Source organism: Phyllostomus discolor, chromosome 5 (assembly GCF_004126475.2).
Source record: "Phyllostomus discolor isolate MPI-MPIP mPhyDis1 chromosome 5, mPhyDis1.pri.v3, whole genome shotgun sequence".
Taxonomy (NCBI): Eukaryota; Metazoa; Chordata; class Mammalia; order Chiroptera; family Phyllostomidae; genus Phyllostomus; species Phyllostomus discolor.
The window spans coordinates 141,953,196-141,965,597 of record NC_040907.2 but is presented as its reverse complement, the minus strand read 5'-3'; the positions used below and the strand labels follow the sequence as shown (position 1 = coordinate 141,965,597).

Genomic DNA, 12,402 nt, shown 5'->3' with positions numbered 1-12,402 from the left:
GGCTGTGCATCTTGACACACTGCTCCAACCTATAGGAACCTTGAAATTCCATCCAAGAAATAACTAGGGAAAACCTTTGGCAACTGCTTTGTATATTTTAGGCTTTTTATCTTTTGGGAACATATAATTTATTCAATAGACACATCCAAATTTTTATTTACCTAATTTACTTTTCACTTGCCTTTTGAATTGACTAATATAGCACTCAAATATCTGGTTAAATTATAGAAAGCTGTCCACATGCAGATAGACATTTGTCCATGTGCAGATAAAGAATGTGCAGTTTGGGTAGTTGCATTTCTGTCCTTCCCTAGTTCAACATATGCCAAGAAGAGTTCCATCCAATGCACTCATTTTTTTAATGTGAGAAACATAATCTACAGTGAGAAATTTTATACAGTCATTATTCTTTTTACCACACTCCCATGAATTTAAATTTCTGAGAAGCTTAGAGACTTGGCAAGACACTAAATCTTCCCTGACTTTAAATTCTTCATTTATAAAGAAATAGGGTTGACTAGATGATTGCAAAGGTCTTATGAGGGTGTTAGGATGCTTGTAAAAGAGAGGCAGACTTTGACACCATATTAAAATGTGGGAAAATATTCATTTGATGTTTTGTGAGTTGGTCACTAGGATCCTTAAAGGGAATACTATGGGGATTTTAAAAATCAGTGTTTCTCCAATTGCATGTCCAATTAACATCTACTTCATTAACTACTTAATGACTATCTTTGGATTTATTTTCTTAAAGGAACTTATGCAGAAAATATATATCATTCTTGTAACTGGGATACCCATATCACTTCCCACAAATGAAAGGTAATTATAAAAGCAATTACAAAGGAGGGAAATCATGATTAAATTCTAGCTGGACGTTGTCCATTGCAAGCTGAGCCCTAGTGCTGATCTTTATGTTTAAAAGCTTAGCAGACTCATGGTCATGGACAACAGTGTGGAGATTGCTGTGGGGAGGTGAGTATAAAGGGACTAAATGGTAATGGAAAAATGCAATAAAGATTTTAAAAAACTTAGGGGCTGGAGAGGTGTTTAAGGCATACCTTTAACCACTGACTTTCCTCATCTGAGTGTCTGAAACAGAATTGGAAGGGGAGTAATTTTCTTAGGATGAACTTTAAAGTTATTTAATGCTGTGTCAATGTACTGTTTAACCTCATCTCAGCTCTCTCCAGGCACCTCTGAAACAATGTTGAAAAAGATCAAAGTTGAAGTCCTTGAATATTCTTAATGGTCTGGCTTTGCAGTCTCCCTTGTTTCCTTCTTTGTCTATGTACCTTGCATCTCATAATGGTAACCTTGTAGGTTCTGCAGATGAAGAGCCACTTAATTTGGTTGCTGATCTATATTACACCAACAGGTAACAATTTAAAAAATCCTGAAGCTGTCTGCAAAGTATAAAGTCCAGAAGAGAGGTCTGTTACTGGGCTTTTGAGTTATGGAGTTCACACTGATTTTTAAGCTGGTAAAGTGGAAAACCTCATGTGCTTCTGGTTTTTAGGGAAACAACATAGTTTGCAAAGATTTTGAACTTTATATTGAAGACCTCATATAAAACCATCTCTGTTAGGCTATGCGAGGAGAAATTCATTGCTGTTGGGAAATGGCTTCTGGAATGTGTCTATTTCTTGGGATGCTCAGTTCCCATCACAGGTCAGCACACACATTTTCCACAAAAGCATTCACAGGACTGTTCCTTCATTTGGAGTCTCACACCCAATGCTGTGGCATTTCTGGCTAGTAGAAGCAAAGCCTCAAAAGAGTTTTAAAATAAAGTTGGCCTGCGCGTGGCTGGGGTGATAAGCTAAGGGAAACACGTGCCTACAATGACCTGCTGACCCCATCCTGTTCTCCTGCCTCGTCTACCTATTTAAAGAATTAGTTTTCATGCACTTGGTGAATGACCTAAGTCCTTGGATAGCAGGGACATGAACAGGTGGTGAGAATAGGCAATAGGAGAAAACATAGGTCCCAGGATCTAAATTTTACCATGAGGTCAAATTCCTATTTCTATCCCTAGAGTTTTCATGTGGTGCTTGGAAAAGAATGTCAATGACACAGTGTTCTCCCTTCTGCATCTTGCTGAGCTAATCTAGGTGAAGTCCATTGTAAACACTTTGTATTGATTTATTTTCTTAAAGGAACTGATGAAGTCCTAAGTTACTTATTTTTATTGCATTACTTGTAGGGGAAAAATTGCAATTTGAGAAATGCCTACATAACATTACTAAAGTAGCAAGCCAGAGATATGGGGGGTTTAACTTAATTTGGGGCCCCCTTACAAGAGGTAGTGTATCCACATCAGATTTATGTGGATCTAGCACCATACTTTGTACCTATGGCTTGCTCATAGTCATAGATGAATTGAACACATTGGAATAAAATATGTGGTTGCATTAAAACTCCATTTAAGAGAACATATGTAGAAAGCAAAATTTAAGGGGTGGAAATTAAAGACATATTTTCTTCCTAGTTTAAGAGAATTGAGGCTGAAGGCCAATTGAAAAAGGAAGAGAAGGAGGAAGCCCACTTATTTTTCTTATTTATCTGCTGTAATCTTACTGGATCTTTGAAATTCACACACAGTGTCTTCACTGCTCAAGGGTATTGTGCATTTTACAAATATTTTGGTTAAGTAGTAATAAGGAATTTTCTTTTAAAATTATAGATTAGCTTCTAACATAGAGTAACAGATTAAAGATTATAGGTGGGTGAGCAAACTTTTTTTCTGTAAAAGGCCAGATAGTTGATATTTTGGGCTTAAAAAAAAATAACCCCTTAAAAATGTGAAAAACATTCACAGCCTGCAGTCACTACAAAAACAGGCTGTAGCCACATCTGAGTCAGGGATCACAGTTTGCAGACCTCTGATTTATGTCTCTATTGAACTATATAACTCTGGGGCTTTTAAAACTATGAATATTGAATTAAAGAATTGGACTATATTCATATTAAATTCAAACACACAAAGAATTAGAATAGCTTAATGGACACAGGTTCCTATTATCCAACTGTAATAATAGTTTTCTGCATAAAAATTTCCCAATTTTCTCCTCCTAATTGAATGCTCCTTAGAATTTTTTTCTTTATGAGATTTTTCCTTATAAAAATAATCCACATTATTAGAGAAAGTTTGGAAAATAAAGAATATAAAGCAAAATATTACCCCAATCAGATATTTATATTTTGTTATTTTCCAATAGTTTATATTGTATGAATAATTTCTTAAAATATTATTTGGAAGCCTATATGTTTTATTCTGATTTTTAAGTAAGTATTAAAATTTAGACATTTCTCCATGTCTTTGTTTGGAATCAGAGCTATACATGGCTGTATAATTTGGAAACATAAGGGTGATCATAGTATATATAACTGGTATTTTATTGGAGATTTAGGATATGCTTAATTTTTAAATATTATAAATTTCTCTATTATAAACATCCTTATATCTAAATATTTATCCTTATACCTTAGGTCAAAGGTTATTGTCAGTTTTAAGCCTCTGACAGAAAGACAGCACCCACATGTGTTTAATGCAGTCTTATGTTATCATTTTAAATTTTGAATAAAGTCATTCTCATTGTAACTACCTTATATGCATTTGAGGTTAGGCTGTATGAGAGGGGACCCCAAAACCAGAATTACCTTTGGGAGGGTGGCCTTTTGTAGTATAGGCTTCCCTCACTAGGTGAGTGTTCTAGGAACCCATCTGTATCAGTGTACCAGCTGGCATTGTTGTGAGACACTGTGTTTGGCTTCAGTGAATTTTTTTTTTCTGCAGACTCTTTTAATGCATTAGCCCATTTCATGATGGGTGATTTATGAGCACCCTTCCACACTGCACTGTCAGCCATTTTTTTTATGAAAAGCAGCATGACCCTTGTGCCCCATCCCTCCTATTCAGCCCATCTGGCCTAAAGTGACATTTTGTCGTTTCCCTGGGTGAAAAAAGTCCTTAAAAGGAAACATTTTGCCGATGTGGAAGAGGTGAAACAAAAAATGGTAGAAGCATTAAAAGGCATCAAAATCAACAAGTTTAAAAACTGTTTTGAGCGGTAGAAAAAAATCTTGATAGGTGTATTGCGTCCAATGGAGAATACTTTAAAGGGGACTGAAGTTTAAACATGTAAGAATAACACAATTTTTATAAATAAATTTAGGGTTTTTTGGGTCCCCCCTTGTATGTCTTTTACACCTGTACTGTCAAGACCTAACATCATCAACACATTGTGTTCCGTAATAGGAAGTAAAGAAACAAAACAGAAAAAAACAACTCTGTTTACCAAGGACACCCATTGCATTAAGAAATTAAAGATACTTCCCTGGCAGGGGGAGCTCAGTGGATTGAGCACCACTCTGCAAACAAAAGGGTTGCTGGTTCAATTCCCAGACAGGGCACATACCTGGGTTGTGGGCCATCCCCAGTAGGGGGGGTATGAGAGGCAAACACACATTGACGTTTCTTTCTTTCTTTCTTTTTATTTTTTTAAGAGTAGAGAGTCTCTTTTTTTAGATTTTATTTATTTATTTTTAGAAAGGAAAGGGAGGGAGAAAGAGAGAGAGACAAACATCAATGTGCAGTTGCTGGGGGTTATGGCCTGCAACCTAGGCATGTACCCTGACTGGGAATCAAACCTGCGACACTTTGGTTCACAGCCTGCACTCAATCCACTGAGCTACGCCAGCCAGGTCTTTTTTTTTTTTTTTAGTATTTATTTATCTAGTATTGAATGATATATGGTTGATATTCAGTGATTTTATATAGATTTCAAATGTACAATTTTGATACATTATCTGAATATATTATTGTGTTCATCATACAAAGTCAAGTCTTTTTTTATCAACAACTAATTATTTTTACTCTCATCTAACTTTGCCCCACTCTTCTTCCTTGCTTTGATAACCATATTTTTGTCTTTGTTCATGAGTTTTTTCCTGCTGAATTTTACTGTTTATAAATAGCTTTCCAAACCCATCCCATCTGATCTCTGTCAGTCTTCAGTATCTATGATGATGTTTCTTTCCCTTTCTCCCTCCCTTCCCCTCTGTCTAAAAATAAATAAAATCTTTAAAAAGAGAGAGACAGAAAGCAATGGTACTATCATAACTTACATAAATGCATTGTGTTGTAATGATTTTTAGAAAATAGGTTATCAATAGGGTAACTGGAAAGAGAATGCTAATATATACCATATGTTAAATAATTAAAAATTATATATAAATATCCTATGTCTACTTTTAAAAATATTCTATCTACTTTAGGGTGATCTTTATTTAATATATATTTAGCTTTAGTTGTAGTAGATTTAAAGTTAATGTAAACTAACCCCACACAGGGCAGAAAGTTTTCTGAAAATGCTCATCTATAAAAAGTATATTTTGCCTTTTTAAAAAATTAAACTGATTGGGTGACATTGGCTTGCAAAACCATACAGGTTTCAAGTGTACAACTCGATGAAACATCATCTGCACACTGCATCGTGTGCCCATCACTCCACGTGGAGCCTCTTTATGTCCCCATTCTTCTCTTTTGCTCACCTCCCTAGCCCCTACCCCCTGCTTTTTGCCTAGTTTTAAGGAGAAGATTTCAGATGGAAGGAGCATCACATGGCACAGAGTTTATGACCCCTGTCATTGATGAATTCTTGAGGAAAGAATCATCACAATGGGATTTTCTCTTTGACTCCCAAATATATGCTAGTTTTAGAAAACCTGGAAAGTACAGTTAAGAGTTAAAAAGTAAGGAAAGAGAGCACCACACGAAGTCCATTGCCTGGACACAAAGACTTTTTATGAGTTAACACTGCAGCATACTTCCAAAATATTTCTATGTGGCATAAGGTGGTTATGAATTTGCAGGTTTAACTTGTCAATATTACACATTTTTCATCAATATTTATTAAATGTCTGCTATTTGCAGGGAATTGCATTTTTTTATTCCCTGAAGTAATTTGATAAAAAATTTTTAGCTATCAATATCCAAAAATATCCAATTATTTAAAAATGATATCACAAAGTATATTTGCAAACAAGCAGGTATTGGTACATCGGTTGCCATATAACTCATTGGCTCACGTTATTAAGTAACCTGCAAAACTCTATTTTTAACAGCTGTATTTGTCCTGTGAGTGATAAGAGAACACAAATTAATCGCCCTGTTTTTTTAATTCTTGTTTTGCAGGTATTCAACATTCAATATCAAACTGCAAAGTTACAACAGAAGTAAATCTTTCAAACCCTAGTTTAGTAATTATCATAAAATTTGAAATGATCATTTTATAGGTGTACATCCTGAATTGTATTAAGTTATCTATTTTCATTGTAAACCTGATGTTACCCTGTTTTTTTAATAACAATATTAACCTTTCCTCCAATCCAGATAGGAAGACTGAAATATTGAGAAGGCTAAAGAATCTTCTCTAAATTATAAAGACTTGGAGGCTGTGTTTCGGTATATGCTTCTTCCAACTCATCAGTGCAGTTTGCTGACCAATGATCAGACTGTGCAGATACTAGAATCACAAAATGATGGGGGATAGAGTGGGGGATGTCCTAGTCAATCTGGTGGGAAGTTAAGCCCTAGAGTGGTTAAAGGCTGTGCTCAAAATTATGCACCTTGCATGTGGTAGAGAGCAGTCTCTACCATCTCTAATTTGAAGTCTTGGGTGATTTTTAGCCCTTTGCAGCCAAAATCAGTAGGGAGTTTCTAATGAATTCAAAATGATTGAACTGAGCCATGTAAACATTTACACCTTCATTAGAGGCTTTAAATCTAGGTAACTAGGTTTTAGAATTTTAGCTTTGTACATGATTGGACAGTTTCTGATCTAATGGTCATTCTGCTAACGAATAAGTGTTATTGTAAGTGACTTAAGTTACAAAGTTCAGGCTCAAGAAAATATTGTTAGAATGCCCTAACAGGCTAACCTCTAAAATTGCAGCCTTAAAGATAACATTGTAGTAGCTCTCAGTTTTGTAAATCTTGTCAGGCATTTTGGCCAATAACACTGGGATTATAGCCTTTATATCTCCAGCAAGTGACCTAACATCTTTGTGCCTCATTTTCCTTACCCGGAAACTGAAAATGACCATAACAGGGGTGTCCAACCTCTTAGCATCTCTTGGCCACATTGGAAGCAGAAGAGTTGTCTTTGGCCACACATTAAATACAATATGACACATAATCACACAAACATCTCATGTTTTAAGTAAATGCACAATTTTGTGTTGGGCCACACTCATAGCCATCGTGGGCTGCATGCAGCCTGTGGGCTGCAGGTTGGACAACTCTGTGACATAGCAGTTACCTCATAGTGTTGTTTTAAGGGTTAAATGAATTACTATACATAAAGCAGTTAGAATATAAGTGCCTGATAAACATTCACTGTTATTTTGTTATTAACATGTGTTCTAAATTCTTATTAACATTTTCTCAATGTAATTGAATGTGTAAGATCAAAGTAATATACAGTTTGACCAAGTATTTTTAAGGGTATTTTACTTGAAAACATTGTTACAAAGTCACATAGCCCTCTTGCTCTTTTCCTTTATGATGCAAATGTCCTTAAAACCTAACATTAGGTTTGTAAAATGATCTTTGTTGCTTGAGTCTCTTTTAAAACTATTGTTATTTACAAGTTTCTTACATAGCTGTGATAATAACATTACAATTTTCTATCCTGCAGAATATTTTAAATGATCATTTCAAGACGGAATACAATTTCATTTGTAACAGGATTTTAAGATAGAGTGGGTCTCCTCTGGCCTCTGGTTTGAATAGGAAACCAAGTCACTGGACCACCAAGCAGGACAAAGAGGTAGAGAAAATCATTTAACTGTTTTAGATTCTTCACTGAACACCCCACTCCTCTTCTACACTGCAGTTTGGAGATGAGATTGAAGAGTGTGAAAGGAGCTTTAGGAATTTATTCAAAGATATTTGGAGACCACCGTCTGGTGTGTTGTGAGTCCTACTTACCCCTTAATGGAAGGAATTGCAAGGTCCTTCTCAATTTACCTAAGGCAGGGGAGAGGGGCTGTAGGGAAGCACTCAGGGAGCTTCATAGGTGCTCTCTGCATTAGGGAACACCCTAGGCTGGGGAGTCTAATTCATTGCTGGGATCCTGCCCGTGAGCAGCAGACTGGCCTGCTGCTTTGATTTTGGTGAGCAGGAGAGCTGGTTTCTTTGTGTCACCTGTGCTTCCAGAGTTTGCTGGGGTAAGAGAGTATGTGAGTGTTTCCAGGGGAACAGAGTTTGACCATGTATCGGAATCTGGGGTTATGTTTCACCTTTTCCAAGAGAACTGCTTTGAGTTTAAAAATCTCTGCAGAAGGAGGCCCAGGCTCAGGAGAGTGGCCAGCCAGAGGAGAGTGTAGCCAGGTGAGAGATCCCCAGCCATGGAATTAAGGATGGCTCTGATGGTCCTACAATGTATCCCATGAGCACTACATACCTGCCAGGCTCAGAGAGCCTAAGGCCAATATCAGTCAGGAAAGAACTCCCCTGTCTTTTTCCTTTGCTCTCACTCCTGTTTTCTGCTCCAGCTCTGAGTCAGGAATTACAGTTAGTGAACTGGCATAGAAACTATGCTTCTGAAAGTATAAAGGAGGAAAATGGAAAAGAAATCGCACTCCACCTTGACATAGTTGGGAAAGGGAAATAAGCTGTAACTTTGAATGAAGTTGTTTTTACTATACTGGTCTAAAAACAAAGTGGAGATCTTTTTTTTTATTACCTGAAGGTTATCAGAAAAGTCATCAGACTTCCCCTGAGTTTTATCTGGGGGAAAAGGAAGCCCCAGAGCCCAGAATAAAATTAAACAGACAATTTATATTGTTTTAGGATTATTTCTTACAAAATTATGCTTCTTGAATGTATTTTCATAACTTAATAATCTCCTTCCTTCTATACATTTAGGTTTGATAGATTGAAGTATTATAAATAACACCATACTAGTCAGGTTTACATGTATTTCTATCATTATATTTTGGAACATCAGAGATTTGTTCACAGAAGGGGAATGTTCTTATAAATATTGACAAATTACATTTCAAAAGGGTTTAAATGCTTTCTAATACCACCATCTTTGCATGAATGTTTCAAATACAGAGACCTTTTTCAAATATACCGACTTGAAAATAATACTTGATATTATAACATCTTTGGAAGTATTGAATATAAAAGGAAAAAGTTCCCACTATTCAACTGTTACCTGGTCAAATTTCTATGAATTATAAAATTCCACTTTATGTGGTAGAAGGCTGCACAAAAATTTTCAGTCATTAATTTTGAAGTACACTAAATTTGGAGATAAAAAACTTCTAGAATAATTTAACTTTTATTAACTGTTAAAAAACTAGTAATCTATTAGTACCTCCCTTGCCCTTGACATAAATGAAACTTTGAAAACTCTATAATGAAATAATATTTTCTGAAATCTTGAAGTATAACTAAAAGCTTCTCATTAGGATGAGGAATTAGAAACAGCGCTGAGCATTGTCTCTGCAAAGGCACACCACGACTTATGACGTTAGTTGAAAACTAAATGTAGTACATTTTGTAACAATCTGATGGAGGACCACGGGATAAAGGGACAGTGCTGCCTATTTTATTGTTATCCCCATATGACATTGGTATTCACAACAACAGAGATTTGGTTAAGTTGGAAAACTATGTGGGGGCAGGACAATCAAATTGCTGAGAATTATAATACTTAGTCTTACTGAAATAAGAGCAATGTTATTTTTTTCAAATAAGATTATTTGTATGTCTGATAGTAGTTTGCTTTTTAATATGTGAAAAGCTCTGTAAAGGAAGTTATTTTAAAGACAATAATATACAGATAATTCTTAACAACTAACATCTGTGAATAGACAATTTAGGATTGTTTTAAAAGTGGTGAACATAATAGAAAAAGTATTGCCTTATCCTAAACTATTGAGTCGATGTTATGAGAAATAACTGGAATAGTTAGATGGTGAGATCCTTGGATCTCAGCAGTCCTCCTGCATCTGCCATGATCTCTTTGGAAACCAAAGCTTGTGCCTAGATAGTTTGTTCTCTGATGATTCTTGAAATGATGGCTTGGTTCTACTTCACCAACATCTTTGGATCATAAATTCCAGCTGCCTTTCTGTGTACTAACATTGCCTTTAAAAACTGTGATAGTCTCTGTGACTGTGGACACTGATTTCATTTGCAAATGACAAGTTAAAGTTGAGTTGATAACCAAGAGTAGAAAGAACATCACCAGCAGGGGTGCATGCACAACTAAAATGATGCAACTTCCTCCCCCATTGGAAAGGAACACCCACCTGAAGAGTTATATGACTGACCATTCCCATTTTGCATCTTAAGACCACTAATAGTCTCACTGGGAACTCAGTGTCTCAGCATTGAGTTCTGTGGGTCTCAGCACATGTCATAAGAAGTGCCTACCTGGACCAAGCTATATCCTGTGCGCTGGACCAGTGCGCGAAGGGCCGCTTCCTTCTGGCTGCCGCTCAATCCATCCCCGGATTTGTGATTTGATTCCATTGAGAGTGATTATCAGCAAAAAATCAGGTTAATTAGGGTTGCTCACTGAAACCAAATTTAAGATAAATTAAGTAAATTGCTGTTGCCAAGTCCAAACTTGTCCTTTTCATGAGGGACATCTTTAGGAACATTCTCTGCAAACGGAGTCATCAAGGTTAAAGCAACTAACAGCCACACACAAACTAGGCCAGTTAAATATCCTTATTAAGGAAGAGTTTTTAAAAATGTTTGATTTCAGTTGAAATTGAGAAGTCAAAAATGAGTAATATGTCATCCCCAGTTAGAATGCAGATCAATAATTCTCAATCCAGTGATCTCAGAATGTTACCAAATGCTTAAACACAAATTAGCTCTTGTCAATTAGAAGAATATGCAGAGTGGTCCTTGCAGATGTGGGAAGAAGGCACTGTTACTAAATCAACTAGTACAAGCTACCAAAATCCTGAGAGTTTTAGCTTCAGTTACCTGTTCTGTGTTAACCAAAGATAACTTTCTAAAACAGTGCGCTGGTGGCAGATATACAGGGGTCATCACACAAACTACCTGATGTAATGAAAATGTCACCTGGGTTTTAACAAAACAACAGTGGATCCTTGTGAGTGGTGTTGGAAGGGCTTACTAACATCTGGCTCACATACCACACAGAGGACTCAGTAGAGGACATGAGGCCCTTTGTAAAAATCTAAGAAATTATGGAAGTTTACACATGTCCATGTTTACGTATGTTGATATGAATATGCAATTTCCACATTTTATTGTTTATGCATTCTATTTGGGGACATGATTTGAAACCCATTCCAAATGTGATGATTGTTCAAATGCACAGGTTCCCAGGGAAAGGCGATGGCCATGCTGGATGTCCCAGGCTATGGTGGAGCAGGCTATGGTGGAGTGTGGCTCTGCAGTCTCCCGTGTGCGTGGAGGGAGTGTACTCCTGGGTTCAAGTGTGATGGTGCAGTGAAGGTTCTGTGCTGGTTTTCACTGTGCTTCATGAGCTCTGCCAGCCAAGACTGAGGAAACGTGTTTTATGAATCAAATGCAAATCTAACACATTTGATGATAGGCCCTTTAAAAACTTTTCTGTCCTGTGTATTGAGATTTCCTGTACTTATTTTCACTGTCATTTAAAGATTCAGAATGAATTAATAATATAGGACACTGGGCCAAAATTTGGGTGACCAAATAAAATGAAAACGGTGAGGTGGTTATTTCAGTAAAACATAGCTTCAAAGTATTATTAAAATAATAGAATTAAAAAGTTCCCAATCTAATAGGCAAACATCATTTACAAAGTAATATTTTCAATATAATTTTAAAAACTAAAATAATGAGATTCCAGAAAGATAATACCAATTAGCTGTTATAGGGACAGAACAGTTTTATGCTCTTCATATTAAGCATGCCCATTCTTGCCCTTGACCTTTCTAATAATTCTTGCTCACTTCTGACCCAGGTCAATGCAGTTGTCACTCATTCTTTCTCTCTGGGAGTAGTTAGTGCTGTTGGTATGTCAGCTCCATCTCCCGCCCAGCTTTAGGGCAGTGTGTTTTATGAGCATAAGCTAACCCAGTTAACATACCAGTTTGTGTCTGTACTTTTCCAAAGGCAGTGATTTAAAAAGAAAACAAAAATCCTAACTTCATGTTTTGGCTAAGACAAATTAAAAAGCATCTTTATGATAGTGGTGATCTGATATATGTATCAAAATCCAGGGTGTAACTCGTACCTTATTGACACATTTATAGTGTAAATGCTCTTTCAACACTACAAGGTGGGGGGGATGGAACCAAGGCCTGTTTTCACTTTATAATCCCAACCTGCTGGTGAATGCAGTCATAGAAACATCT

General features: G+C 36.3%; 2 protein-coding genes across 7 annotated transcripts in view; one reads left to right on the top strand and one right to left on the bottom strand.

Moving 5' to 3' along the window:
• The window catches only part of PRKG1 (protein kinase cGMP-dependent 1), a 1,342,121-nt gene that overhangs the window by 16,688 nt on the left and 1,313,031 nt on the right, over positions 1–12,402 (top strand). The window lies entirely within an intron of this gene.
• Positions 1–12,402, bottom strand: part of A1CF (APOBEC1 complementation factor) — a 79,433-nt gene that overhangs the window by 40,792 nt on the left and 26,239 nt on the right. For 3 of the 6 annotated variants that reach the window (XM_028513791.2, XM_036027556.1, XM_036027555.1), the window contains exon 2: positions 10,457–10,600. The exons of 2 other annotated variants lie outside the window; for them this stretch is intronic. In XM_028513791.2, the coding sequence (XP_028369592.1) occupies positions 10,457–10,555 (99 nt within the window). In that variant the 5' untranslated portion in view covers positions 10,556–10,600. Of the gene's footprint in view, positions 1–10,456; positions 10,690–12,402 lie in introns of all 6 variants that reach the window. One more of the 6 variants, XM_036027554.1, reaches the window with a different exon arrangement.